This window comes from Urocitellus parryii, unplaced genomic scaffold (assembly GCF_045843805.1).
Source record: "Urocitellus parryii isolate mUroPar1 unplaced genomic scaffold, mUroPar1.hap1 Scaffold_45, whole genome shotgun sequence".
Classification (NCBI taxonomy): domain Eukaryota; kingdom Metazoa; phylum Chordata; class Mammalia; order Rodentia; family Sciuridae; genus Urocitellus; species Urocitellus parryii.
The window spans coordinates 1,503,088-1,530,742 of NW_027554016.1; the positions used below are offsets into that span (position 1 = coordinate 1,503,088).

Genomic DNA, 27,655 nt, shown 5'->3' on the forward strand with positions numbered 1-27,655 from the left:
AGGAAGGAAGGAAGGAAGGAAGGGGAAAAGAGAAGAGAGGGCTGGGGACAAACTCCGTGGTACGACACTGCCAAGTGTGCGCAAGGCACACCAACATAGTCCAAACCAGAGACTCCAGGTCACAGTCCTGGAAAAATACCCTCAGTCACGGTCTCTGCCATCACTTAGGGGACTGTGTGAGACACCAGCAAACTGGGCGTCTCCCAAGGCTCGCACACAGCCATGGAACACCATGACGGGGTCCTCGGGGAGATGGCCACGCCGGCAAAGCCCCCAGGAAGCGGCCCATGGCTGCAGGCGGCTATGACTGAGGTCGGGAATAGCAACATGGGGGGCTGTGGCACTGCGCACCCTCCAGGGCCAACTGCCCCTGCACAGGGCTGTGCTAAGGAATCCACACCCCTGTCCCTAGTCCTCCATCCACTCTGATGACACTTCAGCTGGGTCAGAGAAGGAAATGTTTCCTGGAACACCCCGTGCTGCCCCTTAGCACCTAGGATTATTATGGTGTCAGGGAAAATGTGAATTTAACTTAAAACTTTTAAATAGCTATGGATTTTTGCTTTATTATATTCAGAACAGGAGCACCTGCTTCCCTTGAATAACCACTGACCTGAACCCCTCGTCAGAGAGGTCCAAGATCTCCATCCTGCCTAGTAAGCCCACGGTCCTCACTGTAACTCACTGTGGCCACCAGTCCAGAGCACGGATCCCACTTTGCTTGAAGGAGGGAGGTTCAGGTGCCCTCGTCAGCACAGCAGAATGTGCCCTACCTGTCCTGCTACCCAGGTGGACCCCTCCTGGCCCATGCACTAGCTGGACAGGAAGTGTGCCTCTGCTACGAGGGTGCATGGGGACGATTTCAAGGCCATCACAGATGTCAGGCCCTTGAAAACTCAGCCACAGATTCCTTCATTTTTATACACTTGTTAATGTATAATTGTTTAGTGTGTAAATTAGAAAATAATGAACACTCTTTCCTTCTCCTTCAGGGTGAAGAGTTACTGCACAGATAACGTTTCTTTGTAGCCACGTCAATTTAATAACAAAAATCCAAGTGAAAGAAAAATGTAGCTATTTATCTTGTAGTCTGGTTGACATGGATTTAATTTCACAAATAATTTGCTAAAGATGAGGATTTTCCCTAATATTTTTTTTCTATTGTTTTGATAACAGATACTGTCACATAGTGAAAAATACACCACAAATTGAGTTGGACCATTAGCGTAAAAACTCTGTGAAGCCATAGGTTGTTTTTTTTTTTTTTTAATTTATGCCCTCAGAGCCTCAATAACTGTTGAATAAATGAATCAATTTCTTAAAAGAAATGGCAGTTCCAAGGTGTATGAAGACGTGCACACACAATGTAATGTGGAATAGAGAGTATAAGAGGTGACCAAGTCACTAACTCAACGTCTTGTCCAGCAGGGAGCCCATGGCATCCTGAGGGCAGAGGCCCCAGGACTGTGTGAGAGGAAGGAAGGACCGAGGCTTGGGGACAGCTCTTCACTCTCTAATAATAAAAAAAGTGGGCAAAGCACCCCCACGGGGTGCCAGATCACCTTTGATCCTGGGGCCAAGCAGTCGAATGCAGTGTGGTTGAGCAGGAGGATACAGGTGGAAAGGTCTGCACTGAAATGGACATCCAGGAGGCACCTGTACCGAGATTACTTGGGAATCAGTGACTAAGTCACAGCACAGTGGGCGTCTCAAAACAGGGACCAGAGGAATTCAAAAGTTTAATGTCCAGTAGAGGAAAGGACAGTAGTGGAGAGGAGCTCGGAGCTCCCAGGACTCGTGTGGGGACACATATGGGCAGGCTCAGAGCTTAATGGGACTCACACAGGGACCTACCAGGGGGCCTCAGAGCTCATAAGACTCATGGGGTGGGGGATGCGCCTGAGAGAACTCAGGGACCCTCAGCCACATGAAGGTCCAGCAGTCCATGGTCAGTCAAAAACAGTCACTGAGCTTTAGAGTTTGTACTTTCTGTTCTGAGCAACTAACCCACATTCTTCAGTATCTGAGAGAGACCCATCACAGGTCTCTCTCCCTCTCTCTAGCAAGTGGCTAAGACTGTTACATAGAAGGAGCTCTCATGCAGCACAGTGCTTGGAGCACAGTCGCGTTCTCATCTGGTTGCCTAACATCGGCAACCCCGTGATGAGGACACAGATCTGCAACGTGGGCTTCTCTCAGTCTGTCCTGCTCTGAAATTCAGACTAGCCTCGCTTTCTACCAAAGCCCAGGGTTGGGTCGTTGCCATTTCCAAGTCATCCTCTAGGGGAGCAACCGCGTCTCCTAAGTGTCACCTGGCAGTCACCAGGTCCCCTCAATCATAAGGTCTTCCCCAGAGTTTCCTCAGTGCCGTCTTCACCTCCTGGTTCCTCAGAGCGTAAATCAGAGGGTTGAGCACGGGAGTCACTACCGTGTAGAACAGGGAGACAAACTTGCCCTGGTCCTTGGATCGGCTCCGGGCCGGCTGCAGGTACATGAAGATGATGGTCCCATAGAAGATGGTGACCACCAGCAGGTGGGAGGAGCAGGTCCCAAAGGCCTTCCGCCTGCCAGCAGCCGACCTGATCCTCAGCACGGCCTGGGCGATGTGGCCGTAGGACACCAGGATGAGCGACAGAGGCAGCACCAGGAACAGGACGCTGGCCACAAAGAGCTCAGCCTCCTTGAAGGTAGTGTCCACACAGGCCAGCTTGATGAGCACGGGGACCTCACAGAAGAAGTGATCCACGTGGCGATGCCCACAGAAGGGCAGGCGCAGGGTGAGGGTGGACTGTACCAGGGTGGTGGCCACTCCGCTGAGCCATGCCGTGGCCACCAGAGAGTGACAGAGCCGAGGGTGCATGACAAGAGTGTAGTGTAGCGGGCGGCAGACGGCAACGTAGCGATCGTAGGACATGACGGCCAGGAGGACACACTCGGTGGACCCTAGCGCTAGAGAGACGTACAGCTGAGCCACGCAGCCGCCGTACGAGATGGACTTGTCTGAGCTCCCCAGGTGGACTAGGAGCTGAGGAAGGACACCAGTGGTGAAGCAGAGGTCCAGGAAGGACAGGTGGGAGAGGAAGAAGTACATAGGTGTGTGGAGCTTGGGGTCCAGAAGGGACACCAGGATGATGGCAGAGTTGCCAAGAAGGGTCATGAGGTAAAGGAGCAGGACAACCCCAAAGAGAGCCCGCTCCAACCGAGGCTGGTCTGAGAACCCCAGCAGAAGGAACCCAGAGAGGAGGCTGTGGTTGGCGCCTCCCATTATTCTCGCTCCACCCACTCACGGAGAGAGGGCTCACGTCAGGCAGAGCCGCAGATCCCGTGCCAAGTCCTTGACAATTAAAAGTTACATTCTGGGAACTAAGACTTTGGACACATGTGACAGGCAGAGAGCACCAGAGTGGGAGACTCTTATTATGCCCCGAAGGTGGAACCTGGTCTGAGACCCACAGGTGTCCCACGTAGCTCGAGGATCACATGAAAGTAGGCATCACTTGAGAACGAGTTTGCCCCAGTTTTTAACAACATGGATTTTTTTAGTGTAAACATATTAGAATTTTATAGGAATTGTGGGAACTGCAAGCACTCTAGAAATATGGTTATTCCCAAGGTACCAAAGACACAGAGCAGCCGGTAGGTGTCCAGGAGAGCCCCAAGCACGGTGGGAATGCAGCAGGGCTGCTCAGGACAAATCCAGGTGTCGTCACATGCTGCTACCGAGGAGTCCATAAGGAGGGCAGCCCAGCCTGAGAATGGAAATGGAGAGGGAACATGGTCAGAGCCAGAGGGAAAAGGAGCCAAATGTGGGGAGCAGCTACTGCACACACCGCCTATGCTTCAGAACACGGCATGTCCAGGGTGAACTGAAATCAGTTCTTCCAGGACCAAAGACATCAGTACACATTATCTGGATAGCATAGCCCTTGTTGAGGGGTTTTAGTTCAGTTCAAAATTTCCTTCTTAAGATAAATGTTTGCACAATGTAAGAGAATTTAAAACTTCAAGTACCCTGACCCAGAATCGATGTGTGGGGCTCATGGGACAGTGGACAATGTCGATGTCACACACTTGGAAGGGAGTGAGTGCAGTATGACCAGAAGGCAGGGAACTCGGCAGAGGTTGACTCATGAAGGCTCGCCTGCCGGCAGTGGACTTGACCAAATAACAGAAGAAACCAAGAGATTGAACAGTTAAAAACAGCCTCTGTCTTTTTAATCTCAACCAGGGATGCTGAGAACCACGCTGACCATGTCTGAAAACTCCGAGAGTCCACATAGTTGATGCTCTTCTTGTAATAGGGACTTGGCTCCTGTCTCCTGGCACCCACCTTAATGCCAGCCACTGGCTGCGCATGCCTGGCTGAGCGCCCTGTGAACACATGAAGCACAGGGAATCTGGATGACGGGCAGTTCCACAGCACCCGGGGGAGCCTACTGACTATGGCCACTGCCCTTCACAGGCGCCGAGGCCCGGACATCTTCAGACTCATGAACAACCTGATCTTGCTCTTCTCCAGATGCAGCTGAGGAGTGACTCCCCGAGACCTGTGTCCGCCCTGAAGTTGCTCACTCACACCATGCTGCTCAGGATGAAAGACTGGCTGACCGTGTCTTTCCCTGAATGAGCAGGTTTGCTATCTCAGCTCAGGTTTTCAAAGCTTCTCTTTCATGCTATTTATTAGAATGGGCCTGCACCTGGTGTCCTGCCACCAGGATGCCACTGAAGTCACCTCCTCATCCCTTACTGCCTACAAGAATGTCTCCAGAGCATGGTGGACAATCTGGTAAGAGAACAGGCTCCAGGTACGACCCGCTTTCTGCATTTTAGTTGTGTTTCTGAACATGTCACTGCATGAGGTGCCCTGGATGGCTCAGCTGGGACCTAGAGAGGAGCAGAGCTGTCCATGGGGACGAGGTGCATGATACCAGCCCTGTGGAGGGACAAATGTGTGCCAGTGAACAGTGATTGCTGTGCCTATGGGCACTACTGCCAGCTCACATGGCCTTCTCAGGCTCGTGGGCACCTTACTGTCCCCCGGAGCCTCACTTGCAAGCTGCAACAGGAAGCCCCAGACAATCAGAGCCACTTCCTGCTCCCCAAACATTGAGTATGGCTCCATTGCCCCTCCCACCACGGCTGCATGGTGTTCCCTCACTGAACCCACCTAGGCATCTCCATAAGTCCTCTAAGACTTGACCCAAAAGACAGGAAATCTTTAGAGAGATATCACATTTCCAACTAGTTCTACGATATTTTATATTTATGCATTGCTAGTATCAGAGTGTCAGGAATCTAATGACTTATTTATCTTTATGCTATTAACGTCTACCACATTCTCCAAAAGCATTTGCTAAGTCAAAGTGCTTGTGGAGCACCGTGCTGTTTCACTGGGCAGATGTGGTGACCATGCCGTAACACATGCAGCGAGCAGCTGGACAGACATGCAAAACGTGCACCCCTAGAGCTCCCTGAGCACCACGTGGAAGCCCTGCTGTTTCACAGAAGGAATGCATGCCCCACCTACCATAGGCAGGGCAAGCTTAAAGACTTATGCACAAAGGCACTTCTTGGACTGCTTACCAACCACATTGAACACAGTGCTACTGCAGAGGATGGACATGACAGTGACCACGCCACAGGGCCTGAGGTCAGGTGCTTAAGACAGAAGCATAAAGACAACTAAGTATATGTCTGCACACACTACAACAAAAACAGAAGGCATCTCAGCACTCACCTCATGGCTCCCATCCCATAGATGTGAATAGAGAGCTGTTTAATCCCATATGCTGCTCCAACCACAAACACCTGGAAGACAGGTTTCCCTATGTTTAACTGCACACTCTGAAGTCAGATGAAGACAGACAGACAGACAGATTGGATGAAACACTGGAATTTGTCTCTCACTAGACATTATTTCAGTTAATACATCCATCAACCTCTGTTGGACACAGGCCGTGGCCAGCCCTCAAGCTGGACATAAGGGGTGTCTTAATGAGTTGGCCACTGACTCTCTATTCATTACGAGTGGTGTGGGGTATTAAGCCAGAGCTCCATGCGAGCCAGGCAAGCACTCTACCAACAGAGCCCAGCCCAGCCAAGAATATGAAATAAGAAAGATGTGTGTGTTGCTGTCAAGAATCTTGTCAGAGTAAAGTAAAATTAAAAACAACAACAACAACAACAACAACAACAACAAGAAATCCTTCTCAGTTGCCTGCTCATGCTGCATGGATGGGGAGAGAGCAGCAGCACTAACCCTAGCCCAGGGACCCACAAGGTGAATAGTGAAGTATAAATAACTTTCCCTCAGGGTGTCACAGGCCCACTCACCTAGCTTGTGAGAAGACATCATGTCCTTGGAAGTCAGTATCTATAGATAACCCCAACATGGTGGCACACGCCTATTATTTCAGCCACTGGGGAGGTGAGGAAGGAGGATCCCAAGTTCGAACCAGCCTTAGCAACTTAACAAGGCCCTGGGCAAGTTAGTGAGAGTCTGTCTCAAAGTAAAAAATAAAAAGGGCTGGGAATGTGACATACTGGCAAAGCATCCCTGGGTGCAATCCCCAATACAAAAAAAAAAAAAGGGAGGTAAATGAAGACAGCATTCTGTTTTCTGTGCATCCAAGGTGTGCTGCCAAGAGGAGTGAAAGGTTTGCTATTGATGTCAGAGCATATGAACACCATGCCAGCAGAGCCAGGATCTGCCAGGGACCTGAGGGGACACTCGCGGAGGACTCCCTGGGCGCCAGGCTGCCCTAGAGGACACGACTTACACACCTGTCTGTCTCCACAGGGAAACGAGCAGGACTCGCTTTCCTGTGGTCACAGAGGAGGAGGCCCCAGGGTGGAGGCTGCCCGCCCAGGGAGGCTCTGAGGCAGAGTGGAGTTGGGGCCCAGGGCTGGCGTTCCAAAGTGCTCCATGCCACACATACCTCCTGGTGAAGGAAATAAGTGGGCACATGGTGGCTGGGGGATGCCACCTCTCGTCCTCTTAATCACCCTTGTCCTCTCATGTCCTCCTTGCTGCTCTGCTTCCCCTAAGCCATCTGTCCCGCTTTGAGCTGTAGCTCTGCGCTCCCGAGGCTGCATTGTTCCTGGGGTGCCCCGATATCTAACATCTGAACAGGGGCTTTGCCATGGTGCAGAGGGTGCTCAGCATCACCAGACACCGCAGCAAGTCCTGCTTCAGGGGGAAGCTTCTGGACCCTCTGCCTTGGAGCAAGAAGGGGAGGGAGGCTGAGTGGGAAGGCACAGAAAGCTCAGCCACAGGCTCAATAATTGAGGACCACAGTGGCACTGAGAAATGGCGAGAGGGATAAAGTGCCACCATGGGAAGAGCAGCAAACCCTCTCTGCAGCTCTGGGGTCCAGGGATGTGGCCTCCTGTGGCCATTGAGAAGGCCTGCTCCAGGCTGTTTTCCAGAAGTGCAGCACGGAGGGCAGGGTGGGCTCAGGACCCAGGCAGGAAGCGCTCCTCTCCCTTGAGGGATGGACCCTGGGAGTGGAGCTGAGCAGGTGCAATCCTTGAGCTCTCTGGCTCTACACCTGCGTGTTGCCGTGGAAACACCTCCTAACTCGCCCTGAAACCTGCTGACACGTACATGAATTGTACCTAATATGCAAAAACATGAAAGTCGTATGTGCTGACGAGGAAGCTGGTGTTTTGACCCATGGACACTCTGTGTGTTTAAGTCCAATTAAACGTAACTACCTCCTCAAACATCTGTCACTTATTTATGGAGAACATTCCAAACCATTCCTCCTGGGTTCCTAAATGTCCACTGTGTCTTTGCTCTCTGGGCACCTGTGGCAGCAGCTCACCAGAACTCACCCCCATCTCCCTGCAACCTAGTGGGTGTTGACCAGCCTGCCCCACCCACCCTCCCTGCCCCTATTGCCCCCAGTAGCCACCACCCTGACCTCACAACTTACCTATTATCATTGAATGTATGGCTCACAAGGGAAGCTGCTGCTTACCATAAAGGAGTCTTGTGGTCAGAAAGCCTGGACGTAACAAGGCAGGTTCCATCCGGTTCCCTCACCTGCACCAGCCCTGAGCAGAAAGGCACCCTGGAAACACAGCCCAGATGTCTCCTTCCAGACTCTGCAGTGGCTTTTCAATCTTGAAGTCATTCTGTCCATGAAAAATGCAGCCCTGATGGCCCCTGTGCCCAAGGCACATCTGTGGCAAGTAGGGGGTTGCTCCTCTCCTGGTCCCGGAGCAGCCCTGCCTCACTAGGGAGCTGGCACCCTAACTGAGGCATGGAGGCTCCACGCTCCAGAGAGCTCAGTGGCCCCTGCCCCTGGGTGCCCTGCCCCACCAGGAAATGCTCCCTAAGCACAGGACAGCCAGAGAGCTGTTTAAGTGGTCCCTGGTGTCCTCCTGGGCAGCACTCTCCAGCCCCAAGCGCTCCAGCAGCAGTGCCACAACCCAGGGGCTCACTAAGCCCAGCCAGTCTCGTGGCCAGCCTCACAGCTTCCCCAGCAGACCCAGCCCCTTCAGGTAGCCTGCCGCAGGAGACTGGCCCTGCTCCCAGGACTTTTCCCTCCTGCCGCCTGGGCTCTGCTGAACCGGAATTTTGGGCATTCACTTCTGGTGCTCTACATCCCTCACATTTCAATTCCCCTGGTACCGGGACAAACCTCCTGCTATTCCTGTGCCTAACAGTCTTCTCACGCTCCTGTGTTTAGACCTCGCCCCTAAGAGTCTTGCCCAGCTGTCCATCTGAAGCAAATCCCTCTGACCATGCCTTTTATTTTAATTTCTAGCACACCTCCAGACCCGATGTCTCTCCAAATCGTGTGCACTAGAAACAGGCAGTACCTCTCCTGACCAGACCAAGGAGGCTCACACCAGTACCTGGGTGCCCAGGAAACGGCAGATATGGGAGGAGACCCTGTGAAATGAAGGCGAGAATGAAGGAGAAAGCCAAGTGAGGTCCACAGAAATGCACTGAAGGCAAATGAATGCAGCAACAAGAAACAGGGACAAGCCCAGGCCAACAGGAAATGGCCTTAAAGTAAAGACTCACATTCTCAAATAGACAGTCAGCAACCATGCATGCATAAAATAGACCAAGCACACCCTGGGGATGGAAAGAGCTATTCTAAAAAGCTACTACCTAGGCAAAAAGGGCAAATGAAAGGTTCGATACAAGGGTCTACAGATTAGTGGAATAACCACCCTAAGAGGAGAAGAAATTCATAAAAATGGGAAAGATAAGAAAATTTAAAATCAGTAAATGTGGCCAAGAACATATAACCCGCAGGTGTTCCAACAGGCAACTCATTTCATGCTCCTCTTGCAGAGCAAATTTCTCTGTTGTTACGGGGGCAGCCAGGTCACCACAAGGCTCAACGAACTCAACCCAATAAAAGTTTCCTCCTCACCCGGTCCAGACCGAGCCTGTTAAGTAGTAGCTATCCATGAGCCAGGAAATGTAAGCAAGGTCACAAGTGTCCTTTAAATCACTTTAGGGTCTTCTTTAAACTACTTCCAAAATAGATGAGAAAGCAAAGGGTGGTAGTTAGCAGAAGGTAGAAACAGGGGAGCTAATTGGAAATCACATCAAGAGAAAAGGATTAATGGGACTAACTCTTAACAGGGCCACTGAGGCTGATGGGAAGCTAGGAATTATGGCTACAAGCGTCTCCAGCTATCTGGGATTGAAGACTCCTTGAGTGGTGCAGGCACACTAAGGTAACTCTGACCAGCTGCTGACCCTAGTGCCCACTTTATCATGGGATTGACTTGTAGGTGAAGCCCCCCCTCCCCTAAATAGGATGGCCACCAAGTTCCAGAGAGGTACCAAGTAAGGTCAAAAACCACCGCCCGATGTGAAGGAGTTAAACACCTACTTGGCAAAGAGTGCAGAAGGGGGGTCCCCAGCTCTCTTAGTGAACATAACAGTAGTAAAATTGGGGACAGGATTGTCTCCCTTGATGTCCTCTGCCTGGAGATTCATATTCTCTCTCTCTCTCTCTCTCTCTCTCTCTCTCTCTCTCTCTCTCTCTCTCTTTCTCTTCCCCCCACCCCAGGCTCTCTCCAGCCTCAATTTGCTTGTACTTCACTTTCACTTCTAATAAAGCTCTCTCGCATGACTTTTGGTGTCTGACTTTAAAGTTTATTTCATCAAACACAAGAACCTGTTTTCCTGTGACACCCCATGAGCAGGGGCAGAGGAACCCCTAGGTTAGTTTTCCTGCAGGATGGGCTTCAGCCAGAGAATTGAGCATTCAGGCAGGGGCACCCCTGAGCATGGACGGACTTGAGGGCACCAGAGCTTGGTCACAGAGGGACACGTGGCTGTGAGGGAGGCCAGGGAAGACCACACGGAGTCCAGCTTGTTGCTGCGTGCTGCCTCTCCATGCTGTGCAGACCAAGCAAGCACCTCTGTGGACGTCCCAGGGAGCCAGCTGTCCCCAGCTTCTTCACCCCAACCTGCTTGGCAGTTGTCGCCTGGCAGGAGAAGGAGAGCAGGTTCCACCCTGCCTCTGCAGCAGGCTGACAGGAGCAGCCTTCGCAATGCTCCAATTGACCCATTCTGACCCACCTGGGGTGGTGACCACATGCTAAGGGGAACCTGGAGCGAGACCAGGAGCTACAGTCACGGTCCCTGCGCTTCAGCCATCACATGAAGGTCTTTAGCATCCCAAGGTCTATGATTTACCCACCCACTGTCACAGTCTAAATCAAGGACCACCATTTCTTGGGGGGACCAGAGAAATAACCCCCAATGGGCCTCTGTTCACCCCTGTGTCCAGCATGCTCTGCACTCTCCACCACAAGGGACAGAATGACAGCTGTGAACTGCTCACAGTCAGTCAGCACTCATTTTTCTTGAATGACAGACCACTTAATTGAAAAGCATGTATTTATTATAAATGAGACATGAACAGCGGTTGACTTCCCCCACGGAGGAACGTTTTACAGGAGGCTTAAGGACTGGCTGTCACTGAGAGAAACTGGGTGACACTGGTCCAAGGGCCAAGCCCTTACCTGGGGCAGGTGAGCAGGCACAGGGGACACCCAGTGTGTGAGCCTCTACAAAGTACAGACCTTCTTTTCCTCTAAAATAAGGAGAGAGTGGGGAAGACACCAAGAGAAATAAAGAGGGTGCCTGAGTGGAAGGTCACTGGCGCATGGGGTCCCAAGGGAGCAGTTAGAACCCAGTTTAGGGGCTCCGTCAGCCAGGACCCCAGGGAAAGAGAGCTTGCAAGACAGGCGTGACGCTCTGGTCTTATTATTTAGCCAGACACTACTGGTATTTTTCAGCATGCAGATTGGACTCCAGATGGGACCTGGCATGGCTGTGCAGGGAAGGAGCCATGCGCTCTGAACCTCAGCACTGGTTAGTCCTCTCAGGTCCCCTCCCGATTGTTCCAATAACCCTCTCATTATGGAAAATGTCTTCCCCAAGGGCTGATGTAGGTCCAGACACTTGGTTTACGCTCAATAAAATAATGTGCTGGGGGGGAGGGCCTGAAGTAGAGCAGCTGGCTGGAGAGGGGCCGCCCAGCTTGAGACCTAAACCCTGACCACCTGCAGAGTTGCTCCCTAGGCAGGCCGGCTGCCTCCCAGAGACAGCTCTCCTCCAAGGCTTGTCGCTGTCAAAGTGTAGTTCATGGACGTAGAGACAGGTTTGAGGATAGAGAGATCTACCAAGAGCATTTCTACAGCTGGCCGTCACTCACCTGTGCTGTCTCGGAGCACTGACTGTGCAAGAGTTGAGGATGTGGAGGCTGGGGAGAGAGGGTGCACTGGACTGGACAGGGACAGGGGGAAGGTGGTTAAGCTGCAGCTGGAGAAACTAGGAGTCCAGGGTGACTGTAGATGTCAGTAGAACACTGGGCATCTCAAAAAGCTGGAAGAAAGGACTTCAAAAGCTTTTACCACAAAGAATCGGCAGGTGTCTGGGGAGACAAACAAGGCACCCATGTAGGAAGCATCAACCCCCTCAGCATGTGCAATGCTTATGTTTTACCTATCAGCTAAAACAAAGTTAATTTAAAAAGAGAGACCAAGGGAGAGCCAGGGTTTACTGGTACAGAGGGCTGGTTGGAGGCCTCACAGCAAGGAGGTGAGCAGGCACTTAAGGCCCTTTGTTAAGGAAAATTTGAGGGACTTCAGAAGAACAGAGGAAACAGTAAAGGGGTGTCGACACTTGCTGGAGTAGGTATGGGGGTCTCCCTGCTTTCTGGCCACGACGCCCCCTCCAGGCATTTAAGGGGGGGGGTCTTCTCTGGATCTCCCCCTAGGAGCAGCCTGCCCTGGGGATGGAATTGATGGCCCCTCCTTTCCCCAAATTTGCTGCTTTTTTTCAGGCAAAGAACTCTGAAAAGGCTTCTTTCTTCAGCTTAAAAGAATCTCCATATCAAACTCTGGGGTTCACGTGGTTCCCCACACGTCCAAAAGGAAGATGATATTCAACTGAACAAAGGCAAATTAAACTTCACCACACACTGAGATGGGTAAGGGAAGAATAATCTCCACCAGTATTACATGTAACTTTTAGCCAACAATTAAATAAGAAGATGCAGGGGATGTGCCTGCAATTCACCTCCGGGTGAGAGGACTGTCCTTTAGAAGGTCTAGAGTTCCTGGGCACACTCATACACTGTCCTTGGAGAGGCTGCTCAGCCTCCAATCACCAGTGCTCCTCCTATGTGCTGTCTCCTTTAACTTGGCTTACTCTGATCTCTGACAGTAATTATCTGCCAGCAGATGAATCTACACAATAATGGGCTCCATCCAAGGCTTGGGTGAGCACCTGCTTCTTATCCTCCAAATCCATGAACATGTGCATTCCCCGCCCCACCCCACAATCTGAAGCTCCTTTAGAGTTAGTTTCACCTTTAATTTCAAATCTGTGGTCTTTTGATAATACAGCTGTCATAAATATATCCCTCATGTTTTTACAAGTGTTAGTATTTTTAGAGGCAACGGCCCTGTGGTAGAGAGCTTGCCTAGCTTGCCAAAAGGAAAGGAGGGCCAGCATTTTTAATGTTATTATTTGTTTTCGGTTAGCAACTTTAATCAACCATTAAAATGGTATAGAATATGTGCAATTCTATATTAATGGACTTAAAACCCAAATAAGATTGAGGTGAGCCCCAGGGCAGCAATGAAACCAGAATCCTCAGCCACACATCTGCTCCAGTTGAAGGCAAGCTGGTGCCGGCTCTGGGCAAAGAGGGTCCAGGGGAAGAGCTGTGGCCTCTGCAGCGCTGCTGCCACCAGATGGATGTGGGGACATGGGTCCAGAGGGAGCAATCAGAGTGACTCAGCAGGAGGTCTCCAGAAGACTTCTTATTTTTACTTATTCACTCACTTCTTGTAGTACTGGTTTAGGCAAGAGCTCTATCACTGAGCTACAACCCAGCCCCCCCCCCCAGGTCTTTAGATTAGAACAAACAGCACAGCACCTTTTTGTGTTGATTGACAAAGGTGTGGGAGAAGGCCTGGAGTAGTTTCCCTGAGGCACAAGAGAGGTGTTGAGGGTAGTGGAGAAGGCAGGTGGTGGGAAACATCCTAAAGCAGGCAGGAACAGGGTGAGTTGCAGGTGCTGGCGGGCATGCCTGCGGGTCCTCCTGACCACCAGAATGTTCCTTAAAAACGCATGATGCTGCCAGGCATGGTGACACACACCTGTAATCCCAGTGGTGCCAGAGGCTGAGGCAAGAGGATCGATGGTTCAAAGCCAGCCTCTGCAATGGGCAAGGACTAAGCTACTCAGTGAGACCCTGTCTCTAAATAAAATGCAAAATAGGGCTGGGGATGTCCTCGGTGGTCTTGAGTGACTCTGAGTTCAATCCCCACTACCCACCCCCAAAACGGGAGGGGTCTCATGAACATGGAAGGGAGACCAGTGATGAAGGGGACCCTGGGAAAGGGGGAGGGAGGAGGGATGGGAAAGGAGACCAAATTGACCCAGTTGTGCCTGGTGCATGTGTGACTACATCATAGTGAGTTTCCCTTTGTGGATAATAGAGTGCACCAATTAAAAATAAATTGACAGAAGGAAGACCGACAGAGCGAGGGGAAGAAAGGAGGTAGTGCGGGGACTGAAATGGAGCACATTATGTCATGCACTTGTGAATCCATCAAAAGGAACCCCACAAGTAGGTAAAAATTAAAAAGCAATATGTTATAAAGTAATTAACAATAATCCAAATGTCTAACAGTCTTTCATCAAACCCCGGTTAGTGTGGGGAAAGAAAATTAAACAGCACTAATCATTTTAATTTTCAAAATATGATTTTTAATTTCTAAATGATGATAATTCTGAACTAATTATTATAGTTACAATTTTTTTAAGAGAGAGAGAGGGAGAGAGAGAGAGAGAAAGAGAGAGAGAATTTTTTAATATTTTATTTTTTAGTTATCGGCGGACACAACATCTTTGTTGGTATGTGGTGCTGAGGATCGAACCCGGGCTGCACGCATGCCAGGCGAGCGCGCTGCCTCTTGAGCCACATCCCCAGCCCTAGTTACAATTTTTGTAAAATTCTGAACTGATAGCAAATCCACATTACTTCTCAAATACTGGATACTTAAAAGGTCAAAGAAAATGGTTTATGAAGGAAAAGACAGAAGAAAGACAAACAAAGACACCTTAAATTTTAAAAGTTAAAATAAAGGTAAAAAATAAGATGAAGAATTTAAGGGTAGGCACACAACGAGTGCTCATGAACCTGAGATCAGTAAGTACATTGCCTCCCACAGGGTGGATGTTTAATCCACAGAGGAATGTCATGGAGGGGCTTGAAAACACCTGCATTCAAGAAGCAGACACAGGAATGAACTAGATTGAAAAGAGTAGGAAAGAATTGAACTAGAAAAATTCAACACAATTTCAATTTTAAAACACCAAATTGGCAAAATAGGGCAGCTTTTGTTGATTTAAAGATCAAATCGACAACTGTGTATTGATACACTGAAATTTCAGGTCACTAGCAAGCATCACTTATATAAATCAAAAAATGTTAGGATTGATTGCACAAAATTGAAATGTACTCTTAAGAAGAACTGGATTGACGTAGGGGATCAGCAGAGCATGTCTCTTCAACATCAGTATTTTAAGCTGAGTGCCATGGGAGGGAGCTGGTGCAGGAAGGGCCTCTGTGTCCCCTTTGCCTGGGGCAGGACATGGCCCCAGCTGTGAGGGTCCTCTTGCCCCAACCACTAAGGACACCTTCCCCCTGGAGATGGCACAGGAGGAATCTATAGAGGGATCTGCCCGACTCTCCCTTATCTGCCAGGTATTTGCCTTCCCACAGTCTGCTGTTCCTGGAGGCCTGAAGTCTTCTCCCTTTTCCTTGTCACTTTAACAATTCACTAGTCTTATTGAAGGTGCACTGGAGGTCTGGGTTGCCTGTTTGAGGATTACTGATCCCCTGATCTCTTCCATGGATTATAAAACTCAGTGTAATGAACTCCATTTGTTTCCCTCATGTGAATCTAGATGTCTGCTGTAATGGGGTTTTGCAGCAGGGGAGAGAGATTGGGCTCAAATCCAGATATAAATATCGGACTGGAGAATTTAGAGAAGAGGAGCAGGGTGGTCAGTGTGGAGCATTTCTAGGAAGAAACACCAAGATACACCGACTAAGTCAGTTCCACAGGATTCTCGCTGAAGGTAGGCTAGGGCAGCGGCCAGGCCTCCCCCAGGGGTGGAGGATGATGAACCTGATGCAAACAGTGCCTTGCCCAGAGGGTGTCCCTGGTCGCCCGCAGCAGGTTGCTTGCTAAACTTGGACAACGCAGAGACTGGAATGGAAGCTGAGTGTTGGTCCCTTTGGGAAAGAGTTCAAAGGGGCTGAGTGCAATTTGGCCAGCAAGAAAGTCCTGATCAAGGAGAGGTGCAGCCTGAGTTTGGCACTAGTTCTACAAATCCATCTTAGGTTTCTCGGAGCAGAATATGCAAATATGAAAAAAGTTGTAATCTTTCTTGTAGAAATTTAAAGTTAACACAATTGACAAAAAAAAAAAACGGGGAAGGAAGAGTAGTTTGGCTGGCTGCAATGCTTACTTGTCACAAATACATTTAATGTAAATATTTATATTTTGTAAAATAAAAAGTATATACATTTTCCCCCCAATTCCAAGCACAGGCTGATTTTAAAACCCACAGAATTTCCTGGGAGAACTGCCTTGGGTTACCCCTAAGTATGCCCCTCTGGCCCACCTGCTTTAGGGCCACCTAGAGATTCTGGGATGAAGGGACTCTCCAGCCCCACCCCACCGCTGACCTTCTGGGAGGAGAGGAGTCCTGAGATGCAGTTGAACCCAAGTGGCCAGTAACTTAATCAGCTACAGGGTGAAGCTTCTGGGAAACCGAGGCAGCACAAAGATTCTCTTCAAACCTCGATTCTTGTGATTAAGTTAATCTCAGACCCAGCACTCAGAGTAGCAGGCATGAGTTCATTACAAGGGATGGGAAAAGGGACTGTCAAGGGAGAAAGAGAGAGGGTCCTCTCAGAGAGAAGAGGGACAGTGTGCCTCTGCTTCCCTCCAGTATTGTTGGAGGATTCCCAGGGAACTTTCCAGAGAATCCAGAAAACTCCTGACTTTTGACCGACAGCAGGATGATATCAGACTTTCAAATCCCCACTGTCATGACTACTCTAGGTCACTTTGGCCCAAGCTGACTCGTTCTGAGTAAGGGTCACAAAAGTCTCCCCCTTCAGGGTGACTCTGTTGTTCTTATCAGCATTTCAAGGCCTGCGTTTCCTCTGCAGATAACAGAAATGTGACATATCCTGTCCACTTAGGCCAGGCAGGGCTGCAGGGAAATTGTTTTTTGAAAGTAAAAGTATTCAGGGGTCAGCAGAGTAGGCCCATTTTGTAGAATTATTCCCTTAACCTCATGTTTCCCGCCAGTCACATCTGTCTGTCCCTTATCAATGTATTTTAAGAAAATTATAAAACTATAAGTTAGGGGATTTCCCAGCATTATCTACCAAACAGTAATAGAGAACACATCAGTCTGAGGATCCTGAGAACACCAGACCATCATAAACCCTCTGTGGTCACCAGAATGATGTCCTTCCCACACAAATCATCCAGGTTCCTTTGAAGAAGAATTTTGGGACCCACTCTCCAGATGGGCCAAATTTCCCCCTTGAATATGTATCCACTTTCCCAAATAAGTCTGTCTCTGACTAACACATGCTGAAATCCTTCTGAATCAGATGGATGGAGAGCCTCCCTGGTCCTGAGCTGAGGTCTCCTCTGCAGGAACATTTCCCACTTTCTTTTGGTGATAATGTAACCATGAACAGTGAGCAATCATCTGTTTAACAGTGATACAGTGGATCTAATGCAGAGAAGAGAATATTAAAACAGATGGTTACATTTCAGTGTAATCTGAGAATATAATTTCATGACACTACACTGTGAACAGAATTGATCTGAGATTCATCAGGATTCTAATTAGAAAAGCTGAAACCACAAAGCTTAACACAAGATCACAGGAGAACATGCTCATAACTTGGAAGCCTAAAATGGTCAGTTAGGACACAGAAAGCAAAATATTAAAATGATTCATAATTCTAAACTCATCAAAATTATAAACCCTGCTTGTCAAAAGGTCCACTAACAGATGAACAGGTAAGACTTAGCATGACCAAGGACTTAGCACACGACTTCCTGGGCTTCCCTGTCCCCAACTCTGAGGTCATCCTCCTTCCAGTCCCCAGCTGCCCACCAAGCCCTACCACAGCCTCTCAATCTCACCTTCAAAGCCAGGCTTATTATACAGTAGGAATAAGGACAGAGACATACAGGGAGTAAATAACTTTGTCAGTTCCATAAAGTGGTCTGATTTTTACTAGACCAACAGGATGCCGGTGCTGCACTTACTCGATTTCCATTAAGTTCTTTCAGACATTGACATCACCACCAAGAGGCACAAAACTAGTCAAAATCTGCATGCAACAAGTAGGACAGGCAGAGCGTGGCTGGAGTCCTGCGTGAGTGCTCATGGGGTGGGAAGGGGGGACCCTGTGGCTGTGGGAGACACTGCGGGCTCCAGCCTGCAACTTCTCAGGAAGGGCGGTCATCAGAGGCTCACTCCTTAGGTTCACCAGGAATGCAGGCATTAAAACCAGCCTCGCATCGCAGTGAGTGCGAGCAAAGCCGTAAATAAGCACAGGGACTTTCCCGTGAAGTTTTTGTTTGTTTTCATTTTTTCCTAATCTTTGAAAAGAATCCTCATCTTTACGGTTGGACTAACGAGCAACCACTTCCGAATCCTTTGTCCTTTCTCTCTGGGACACTTGCGTCCCTCCTCTGAGAAAGACCAGAGAAGATAAAAGCAGGGTCAGTCAGTGTCAGGTCGGCAGAGTCCGCCCTCGGTCTTGGGTCTGAGAGTTTATTAAGCAGATGACAAGTCCAAATGAGCAGGTCCAAGTGGATGTTCCGCGCCAGCAACTGGAGAAATGACAGGACCTGAGCTGCGAGGACCTGCCGGGCGCACCGCGGTGGTGCTGGAGGTACCACCCTCGGCGACCTCCGGCTTGGCAGGCAGAGGGTGCACGCTCCGCGCTGCCGCTGCGACCAGGTGACCCCACCCAAGTCACAGGGGCGCCGGGCACAAGCCGCCCGGGCAGCAGAGACCCTCAGCGGACCTGGCCCCGCGGGCCTCGCTGGGGACGGCAGCGGGCTCTAGCACGGAAGCACGAGCTTGTAGTCTTGCTCCAGGGTGTTGACCATGGGGCTGGCAGTGGAGGTCCTCAGCAGCGCGTACTCCATTTCCTGGGAGCCCCTGGACCGCCCCGGGCGCCGCGAGGCATGGTCGAGGTTCTCGTAGCCGTCGTCGTTGGAGCTCAGGGAGGGCAGGCGCAGGGGCGGGTGGCTGATGACTGTGTAGCACACCTCCTCAGAGCCGTGTTCCTGCACCGGGAAACCACAGGCCTGGGTCACACACGCACAGTCGCCCCAGGGTTCTCACCCCAGGACCCCCAGGCCCGCTCCCAGGGGCATCGGGGACCTGCCCTAGCAGGCACCGTGCCCCAAGGCACTGCCGGGTCTGTGCCTGCTCGTCTCCAGTGATGAGGAGGGAAGGACATTACCCTCGCGGTCACACATTGAGATGCCACGAGCAGATCATTAACCCGAGGTTTTTTTATAAGAGAAAATTCCAATTATAAAATTAGAATTTCAACATATTTTCAATTGCATGGATAGTAAAGAAAAGAAAAATCAGACGTTAATATATACAGATCAAACCAATGAGATGCTTGTGATGTAGTTTCAAAAGGAAAAACTTTGTCCACATTATTGGTTTCTATCATGTTCACAAGCATGAATGCTAATTCCCGGGTACAGAGATAGGCAGAGATGTGGACGCTACACAGAAAAAGGTCTGTGGTGTCCAGATCATAAGTGCAAGTCTCTCTGATTACACCTGTTTTGTTTTAAGAGCTTTAACAATTAAAACATTAAGTCTCAGAGAAAATTGGACTATAACAATAACTTTCTAATCTTCTAAATCAGTTAAAATTTTCAAGTTTTTATTTCCTTCCATTTGTCCATTAATTTAATTACCAATTAAATGATTTAAAATTGAAAAGATTTATCTAAGTCCACTCAGAAATTGCAAGTACTTGAATAAGATCATCTGTATTTTAACATTTATCAGAAAAATTAAATGAAACCTAATTTGGGGTTCATCCTGATGATTTTTAATTACCTGATTAGAAGTGGATAGAAATTCTTTACCTAGAGGATAAAAAAACAAAAGGAAAAGAATGTGAGACTTTTGGGCCACCACCACAGTAGCAGAAGTGTAGGTAGAGCTGGTGGAGAAACTGCAGAACCTGGTGCCCACACTTCTGACTCCCCTGAAAGCCCAGGCTTCCCCTGAATGGCAAGATCGAGAGGCAGGCCATCCTGCATTCTATGTAACTGGCACACACCAAGTCTGCTGACCGAGATGGACACTGGCTATATAAAGTCCACAAACACCAAGGCAATGAAGTACAGAGCATAAAGAAGAAGCCATGAGGCTGTGAATGTAAGACATAAACTCTATAAGAGTACCACAGGATAAGCATGATTCTTAAAGAGGAAAAGTCATGTAAGAGATAGGTAGATACACAATAGCAAGAGTAACTATTCCAAATTAAATACAAATATACCCTTCAGGTTGATTCTGTGAACCTGAAGTAATTTGTATACAAGGAAATTGAATTCAACTTGTAGTAACTTGGCATCCACTACTACCCATTTTTTTTAAAATAAACAAGCTCCAACTAGGGAATTCAACAAATACTGAATAAAACAACCATCCCAATTCATAAGAATAAAAGTGACCGATTCTGAAACCTACAATCTAATTTGCTTGACAGCTAATCTTACCAATTACTGGGCATACTAAGCAAATTGAATAGACTCTGTTGAACAAAATAAGCTAAGAATTTCTTTTTAAATTTTTTTATTTTAATTTTTTATATATGACAACAGAATGCATTATAATTCATATTATACATATACAGTACAATTTTTCATATATCTGGTTGTACATAAAGTAGAGTCATGTCCTTTGTATCTTCTTACGTGTACTTAGGGTAATGATGATCATCGAATTCCACCATCTTTCCTGCCCCTATGTCCCCTTCCCTCCCCTTTTCCCCTTTGCCCTATCTAGAGTTCATTTAATTCTCCCATCCCCCACCCTTTGCAGCATATTATGAATCAGCATCCTTAAATCAAAGAAATCATTCAGCATTTGTTTTGGGGGATTGGCTAATTTCTCTTAGTTGCAAATGCCATTTACCTACAAATGCCATGATTTTATTATCTTTTAAAGCTGAGTAATATTCCATTGTGTATCTATACCACATTTTCTTTGTCCATTCATCTAGTGAAGGGCGTCTAGGTTGGTTCCACAGTTTATCAATTGTGAATTGTGCTGCTATAAACATTGATGTGGCTGTGTCCCTATAGTATGCTGTTTTTAAGTCCCTTGGGTATAGATCGAGGAGTGGGATAGCTGGGTCAAATGGTGGCTCCATTCCCAGTTTTCCAAGGATTCTCCATACTGATAAGCTAAGAATTTCTAATAGCTAACTGTTCTTCACAAATAAAAAGTCATGTCCAATGCATTGATTTCAAATAAGGTGTGCTACCTACATACGTTCATTTAATCATGTACCCTTATCAATGTAGCCATATGTGATTGTTTAGCTAGATAAGTGTGTTTCAGTTCCCTCCTGTTTTATGATCATAGGCTGCCTATGTGCAGTTCTAGAGACAAGTGTGAATGGCATGAAGAAATCATACTATTGGGTGAAGTGTTGCTGTTGGTGTTGAAATTCCTACAATATTGAGGAACAATTGTATAACTTTCATAGTCAAAGGCCACAAAGTTGTTCTTGAAGAAGTTAAGGATGCACCATCTCAAAATATGCAAAAATGATAAATTGGTTATTTTAAGCTAAATTCACGAGGAGCGATACCTGTGGAAAGGGCTGTTTGTCCTGACTTTCCCTCTGCAGCAAGCCTGACAGATTATTTTGAAGAGGGTATCATCCTTGTGCTAAGGTGGGACAAGAGCCAAAATGACAAGAGCCTGGTAATGGGGCCACACTGAAGGAGAATAACATGTCCACAGAGGCCCTGTTCCATTCACCCTCCAAACATGCATCCAGGTAACATCCCTAGAATGTGCTACCACAGTCCAGAGCTCCATCTGCTTGTTGCTCCTCCACAAATGCATTGCTATTTGTCTAAAAATCACAAAACCATCTTGCTTTGGTTATTCTTCAACTCCACTTTTTGGTGAAGGTCTCTACGTGTAAAATTTGTGAAACTTCTATGCTAGTCTCTTTGTCAACTTCATATTAATTTGATTCCTATATCCAGCCTAAGAGCCCACATAAAAACCCAGGAGGGCTGCAAGTGTAGCTCAGTAGTGGGGCACTTGTCTAGCATACATCTGGCCCTGGGTTTCATCCCCAGACCCGGGAGAGACAGAGAAGCCTCAGGAGTGGAGGGAGGGATCTGGCCCCCCACATCCCACTTGCCCAGAAAACAGGCTGACGGGGCTGCCCCACCGCATAAGGTTTCCCTAGGAGATGCATCCAGAGCTTCCCTGTCCCTGGGTTGTGGCCTCTCCGACTCTGAAGGCCAGCAACACAAGACATCAAGGGCTGGGCCAGTTTCACCCTGCTGCCTCACTTTGCCATCTTTCCTTCCCTGTCCTCCCACCGTTTCAGGGCCTGTAGTCACAGGTGCTGACAACCAGAACCTGGATATAGAGAGTGTGCAGGAGAGTGGGCATTTCAAAGTGAACATATGAATGTAGCTGCTGAAATGGCAAAAAAAGTCTTCCTCTCTCCAAGTCCAGGAAATACACACTAATGAGTATTGCATTGCTTCTTGAAATGCAAACTGAACTTGATTTAAATAAATCCAATTATCCAAGTATGCCTTGAAAGATCTTTTCTGCAGTTCAACACAAGTGCAGCCAAGCTGCAGAAGCTGGTGTGAAGGATGCTTTAAAGGAAGAAATGCCCAAAGATTTGAGAGTCTGGGCTGAGTTCTATCACGTGGTTTAGGTTAGAGGTTCAGCAGATACCATTAACATTTAAAAATGGGACATAAGCAGCTTACAGTTCAGAGCACTTGGGGCAGCAGGCCTACCTGAACCGGAGAGCTCACAGCCTAAACAATTGTTCCCATGGGGCATTATAGAAAGAATGGAGAGTATGGCCTATTTGTGATCCATGTTCTTCCAGAGCATGGAAACATAGGACATGGTATTATCATGGCTTTCAATTTGTGACTCAAGGCCTGAGTGAAGGGCCAAGGAAACTGTTTTGAAGGTCTGCTTTGCACCGTAACCCCTCCTTAGGGTAGTGGGACAAATACAGTTGTTCCTGGATCTGTTTCATCAGGGTTGAAAAGGCCCATCAACATACCCTGTGAATTTCTCTAGGACTGGACATTGTAGGGAAGATAGCCACCAGTGCCCAGTTGGGAGCAGCATCACCCTGCCTGTCCTGCAGCAGGATGACCTCCCTGCAGAAATCAGGAAGGTGACTATACAAAGATGTGAGATTAATGACTTTGGTTGCCTCCCCTGTTAACTTCCCTTGTTTTGACCTGTGCAAAGATGGCTGGGTCTAAGTTTTCACAAACACTAGATGGAAACCTCAGTGTAGATGAAGCCTCTTTCCTGGACCCAGCAAGACATGCAAATGTCTAATATGCACTTGCTCTCAAATGCAGGGAGCCAGCCCCGCTTCCCTGGTGTGCACCACAGGCTCCATCAGTTTCCATCTTTTGGTCAAAATCTGACTTCCAGGAAGGCTGCCCTTTCCATCTCCACATTCCTGATGGTCCACAGCCCTGAGGACAGAGGCGACAGATCCAGGAAGAGAGGAATCAAGCTCCTTAGCTGACTTCAAGCCCTGATGCCCACGGAGAACAGGGACCTACCCTCCTGGAAGGTTCTTCAGGCTTCATCCCCTGAATTACTTCAGGATGGACACATCAAATCAAGCCTGTCTGTTCTCTTTACAAAAGCATTGCACTATCTGGTGAGCCCTTTAGTAAGCCATGCACCAGCTGAAGTTAGGTCCAGAGTGAGAGGTTCTACCTTAGTAAAATGCAAAATGTGGATCCATTAAAAATATCAATACAATGTGTGGACTTGGGGGCTGGGCTGTGGCTCAGCAGTAGAGCACTCGCCTAGCATGTGTGAGGCCCTGGGTTCAATTCTCAGCACCACATAAAAATAAATAAATTAAATAAAGGTATTGTGTCCAACTACAACTAAAGAATAAATATTTAAAATAAAATGTGTGAACTTGGTGCCAAGGTGTATTTTAGCAGTAGATGCTTTGCCTAGCGTGTGAGGCCCCTGGTTCAATTCCCAGGACTGGGGTGTGTGTAGGGGGTGTGAATAAAATAACTGAAGGATGGACCACTAAGGAACACCACAATTTCAGATTGGACCCAAGACAGTGCAGTGGGGGAGGGTCCCAAGGTAGTGTGACCTCAGAGGGAAGCAGCTTCAGGAGAGAGATGTTGAGTCACAGCAGAGGGGCAAGAGACAGGGCAATCAGGATCCAGACTGAGGTCACCAGCTGGACCTGGCAGAGGTGTGACATGAAACATGGGTACAAAAGGCTTTTGCACCATGGTCCTTACGACCACACTGGCACTTGAAATCACTGTCAGGTGACACTTCCCATGCAATGACCATGGGGATTCCTGCTTGGGGTGGCAGTGGTATCTGCTGGCCCAGTGCCCCAGGCGTAGGGAGTGGGAAGAGCAAAGCTCCCCATGGCCAGAGGCAAGACGCAGGAGGAGTCCTGCAGGTGAAGAGGGGAGAGCTTGTCCCCAGTGCGGGCTCCAGCTGCAAGTGAGGGAGCTCTGGGCCCCAGCAGTGCTTGTGGCCGACACTGCGGGAAACCAGGCTTGCATGTTCCCGCTCCTCTCTGCTGGCTTAACGCATTATCACAATGTGCACATACATCAAACCATCACCCACAATTTTTTATTTGCCAGTTATACCTCAGGAAAAAAATGAGTGAATAGAAAAAAACTAGAGTTTTCTTTACGACATAGCTGTCCTCAGGGACTGAACACCGTTATTCTTTTTTTTTTTATTGAATCGCATATTTTATTTTATTTTATTTTTTTTAATTTTTTTATTGTTGGTCATTCAAAACATTACATAGTTCTTAATACGTCATATTTCACAGTTTGATTCAAGTGGGTTATGAACTCCCAATTTTACCCCGTATACAGATTGCTGTATCACATCAGTTACCCTTCCATTGATTGACATATTGCCTTTCTCGTGTCTGATGTATTTTGCTGTCTGTCCTATTCTCTACTATCCCCCCTCCCCTCCCCTCCCCTCCCCTCCCCTTTTCTCTCTCTTGAATAATTACATAATTACTACCCTCAATGGTGTGGCAGGTGGAGTAAAGAAAAAAGAAAAATATACTTCTCATCACCAGTTGGCACTATTTAAAAACAAATATATATTTTAAAACGATAACATATATATTAAAATCCATTGGTTTTTGGCTAATCACCTTCCAAGTAAGTTTATGAAGTGTTGCTCAAAATAAATCAAGCATAAATATTACTGTGATTCGAATAATAGTGAGGTCTGGTTTTGAGAAGGCAAGATTTTGAACAGCTGCCTCCATCACCAAGGGACCATCCATACCCTGGATGATTAGGTTTACCTTTCTGCTATCAAAGACCTTAGAAAGCAATGACTTACCATTCTTATCTTGACATTGAGTCTCTCCTTCAACCATGGCCACTTCCTGCCTGCAAGGAAAGAGATAGTGAAGAGCCCCCCCCATCTCCTCTGATCCTCCCACGCCCTTCCCGGAGGCAGTGCAGTTAGGAGCCTGTCTCCCCAGCCCTCAGAAAAGTGGGGGATTCCAGGAAAGGGTGGGAACCACAGAGTGCCCCAGATGGGAGTCCCAGGACTTACCATCACCACACCACACATTGCCACACACAGGGAGAACACACATAAGTGGGGGCAATGAGGACAACTCCAGGGAGACTGGCCATTTACCTCTCTGCTCCTCATGATGGGGCTGCAAATCCTAAAGGTGCTGAGAGGGCCCACAAATTCTCACAGACTTACAGCGGCACACATTAGAAAGTGTGGGCCGGCAGTGAGAGAAGTGGAGGTTGTCCTCACGGGGACACCGAGAGAAGGCCTGGGGACGATGGGCTGCCAACACATCACCTTTATTCCCTTTCCACCCAGCCCCCTAAATCTAAGAGGAAGTATGGAGGCAGCCGAGACACTACCTGTGCTGATCTTCACCTCAGAGGCAGCCAGCGCTCATAGAAGAGAGGTGCAGAGATGGGGGGGGTGCAAAGGAAGAAGTGCTCAAGAGCAGCCGGCCGAAGGAAGCCAATCCCAGCGCTCGCCCCTCCACACCCTCAGACAGACAGACAGACACACACACACACACACACACACTCGAGCCGAGACTGAAGCTGGAGAATGGCGTGATACTCACACAGCTGTGAATATAAAAATATGATCTGAGAATCACCAAAAAAGAAAGTGTATTGCCGGGTGCAGTAGCGCACACCTGCAATCCCAGCAGCTCGGGAGGCTGAGGCAGAAGGATCGCAAGTTCAAAGCCAGACTCAGCAATGGTGAGTCACTAAGCAACTCAGTGAGTTGTCTCTAAATAAAATACAAAACAGGGCTGGGGACGGGGCTAGTGGTCAAGTGCTCCTGAGTTCAATCCCTGGTACCAAGAAAGAAAAGAAAAAGTGTACTGTCAAACATGTTATTCCTCTGAGAATATATAACCTGTGAGTTTTTTTTAAGAAAAAGGTAATGAACATGACTGTGCAGCCACATTTGAAGTCTGCAACATGCAAATCTCTGGGAAAGGTTGCAAAGAAGCTGGGAATGGAGAGCTCAGTTTGCTGCTCTCCAAGTTCTGAGGGTCTGGCCACAAATCCAAACCCACCCAAATGCAGGTGAGCATGGTCGGCACATAGCGTTGGCTTCCACTCTCACTTAAATCCAGCAGGGCAATCCTTGTCTAGGGGTCAGTTCCAGACAGTGGCAGTAATTCCAAATTCCCAGGAATGTGCTTGGATTTTCTTGGCTTGTGCTTTGAACTAAATTGTGTTCCCCTCAAGTTTCAAATGAGGGCTGAACCCTTTGTCCACAGGCCTCAGAACGCTGTGAGCCTTTGCAGAGTAAAAATTCTGCTCAAACAGGGTCCTGTGAAGGGTCTCTCTTTCAATTTGCCTGGTATTCCTATTAGAAGCAGACCCTGGGACACAGGAAGATGACACAGATGGTGGCCACCCAAAAGCCAAGGACAGTGAGCTGTGATTTAGCCTTAATGACACCTTGATCTCAGTCTTCAGGCCTCCGGGACCATGGGGAGGTGGTTTATGCCACCCCACTTGTCTGTGGCCTGTGCCACCTGGCCTGTGGCACTTTCTGTGACAGCCCCAGTGAACCAACTCAGACTGATCTGTGACACTGGGGCAGAGACACCCAGAGGAACTAGCTGAAGGGAGCGGCCAGCCATTTCCTCCTCCTCCACCTCCCTGCACCCTACCAACAGTCCTCCAGAGGACGACTCTGCAGACCACCTTGGTCATCTCAAATAAGAAGCCAGACAGGCCAGATGGAAAGCCACAGGCTCCTGCGGCTGCTCTGAACCCTTCACACCAAGGTACCTGGACTCCATGTGAGGCAGAGCAAAAGAAACCGTGAAATTAACTGAAATGAAAAGACAGTGCATCATTTGTGTCAGTCAGTAACGAGGAATAGGGAGGACGAGGGTGGGGAGTGTCTGAAATACGTAATGAACTAAGTTTCTGTAGCAGGTACACTTCAAAATTATGATCTGAAACAAAAAGTGCAGAATATATTTTCAAATTCCCTGAGGCCAGCAGACCCGCCGCCAGCCGGCACATTTTTTGCCACTTGCGCTCCTGATAGACACCCGGGAAAGGACAGGCCTGGGTCTGAGCTCTGCTTCTCACCGGCCCAACTTCCGGTGGTGGTGCAGGACCACGTTACATGAGGACATAGAGAGTGTAGGTGACTGTCTCCCAGCTGACACAAGTGGCCAGGAGGACTAAGAAAACCCACGCAGCAGCAGAAGCACAGGCCACGCGG

The 27,655-nt window shown here is 48.5% G+C and overlaps 1 protein-coding gene across 1 annotated transcript; it reads right to left on the reverse strand.

The window, feature by feature from the left end:
• Positions 1-2,332: 2,332 nt before the first annotated feature.
• LOC144252517 (olfactory receptor 2G6-like) lies at positions 2,333-3,265 on the reverse strand. Its single transcript, XM_077794789.1, has one exon. It carries the CDS (start codon positions 3,263-3,265, stop codon positions 2,333-2,335), a length of 933 nt encoding a protein of 310 aa, XP_077650915.1.
• Positions 3,266-27,655: the final 24,390 nt, after the last annotated feature.

Excerpts from the sequence above, each read along its gene's own strand:
- LOC144252517 (XM_077794789.1), bottom strand. The coding sequence starts at position 3,265 with ATGGGAGGCGCCAACCACAGCCTCCTCTCTGGGTTCCTTCTGCTGGGG.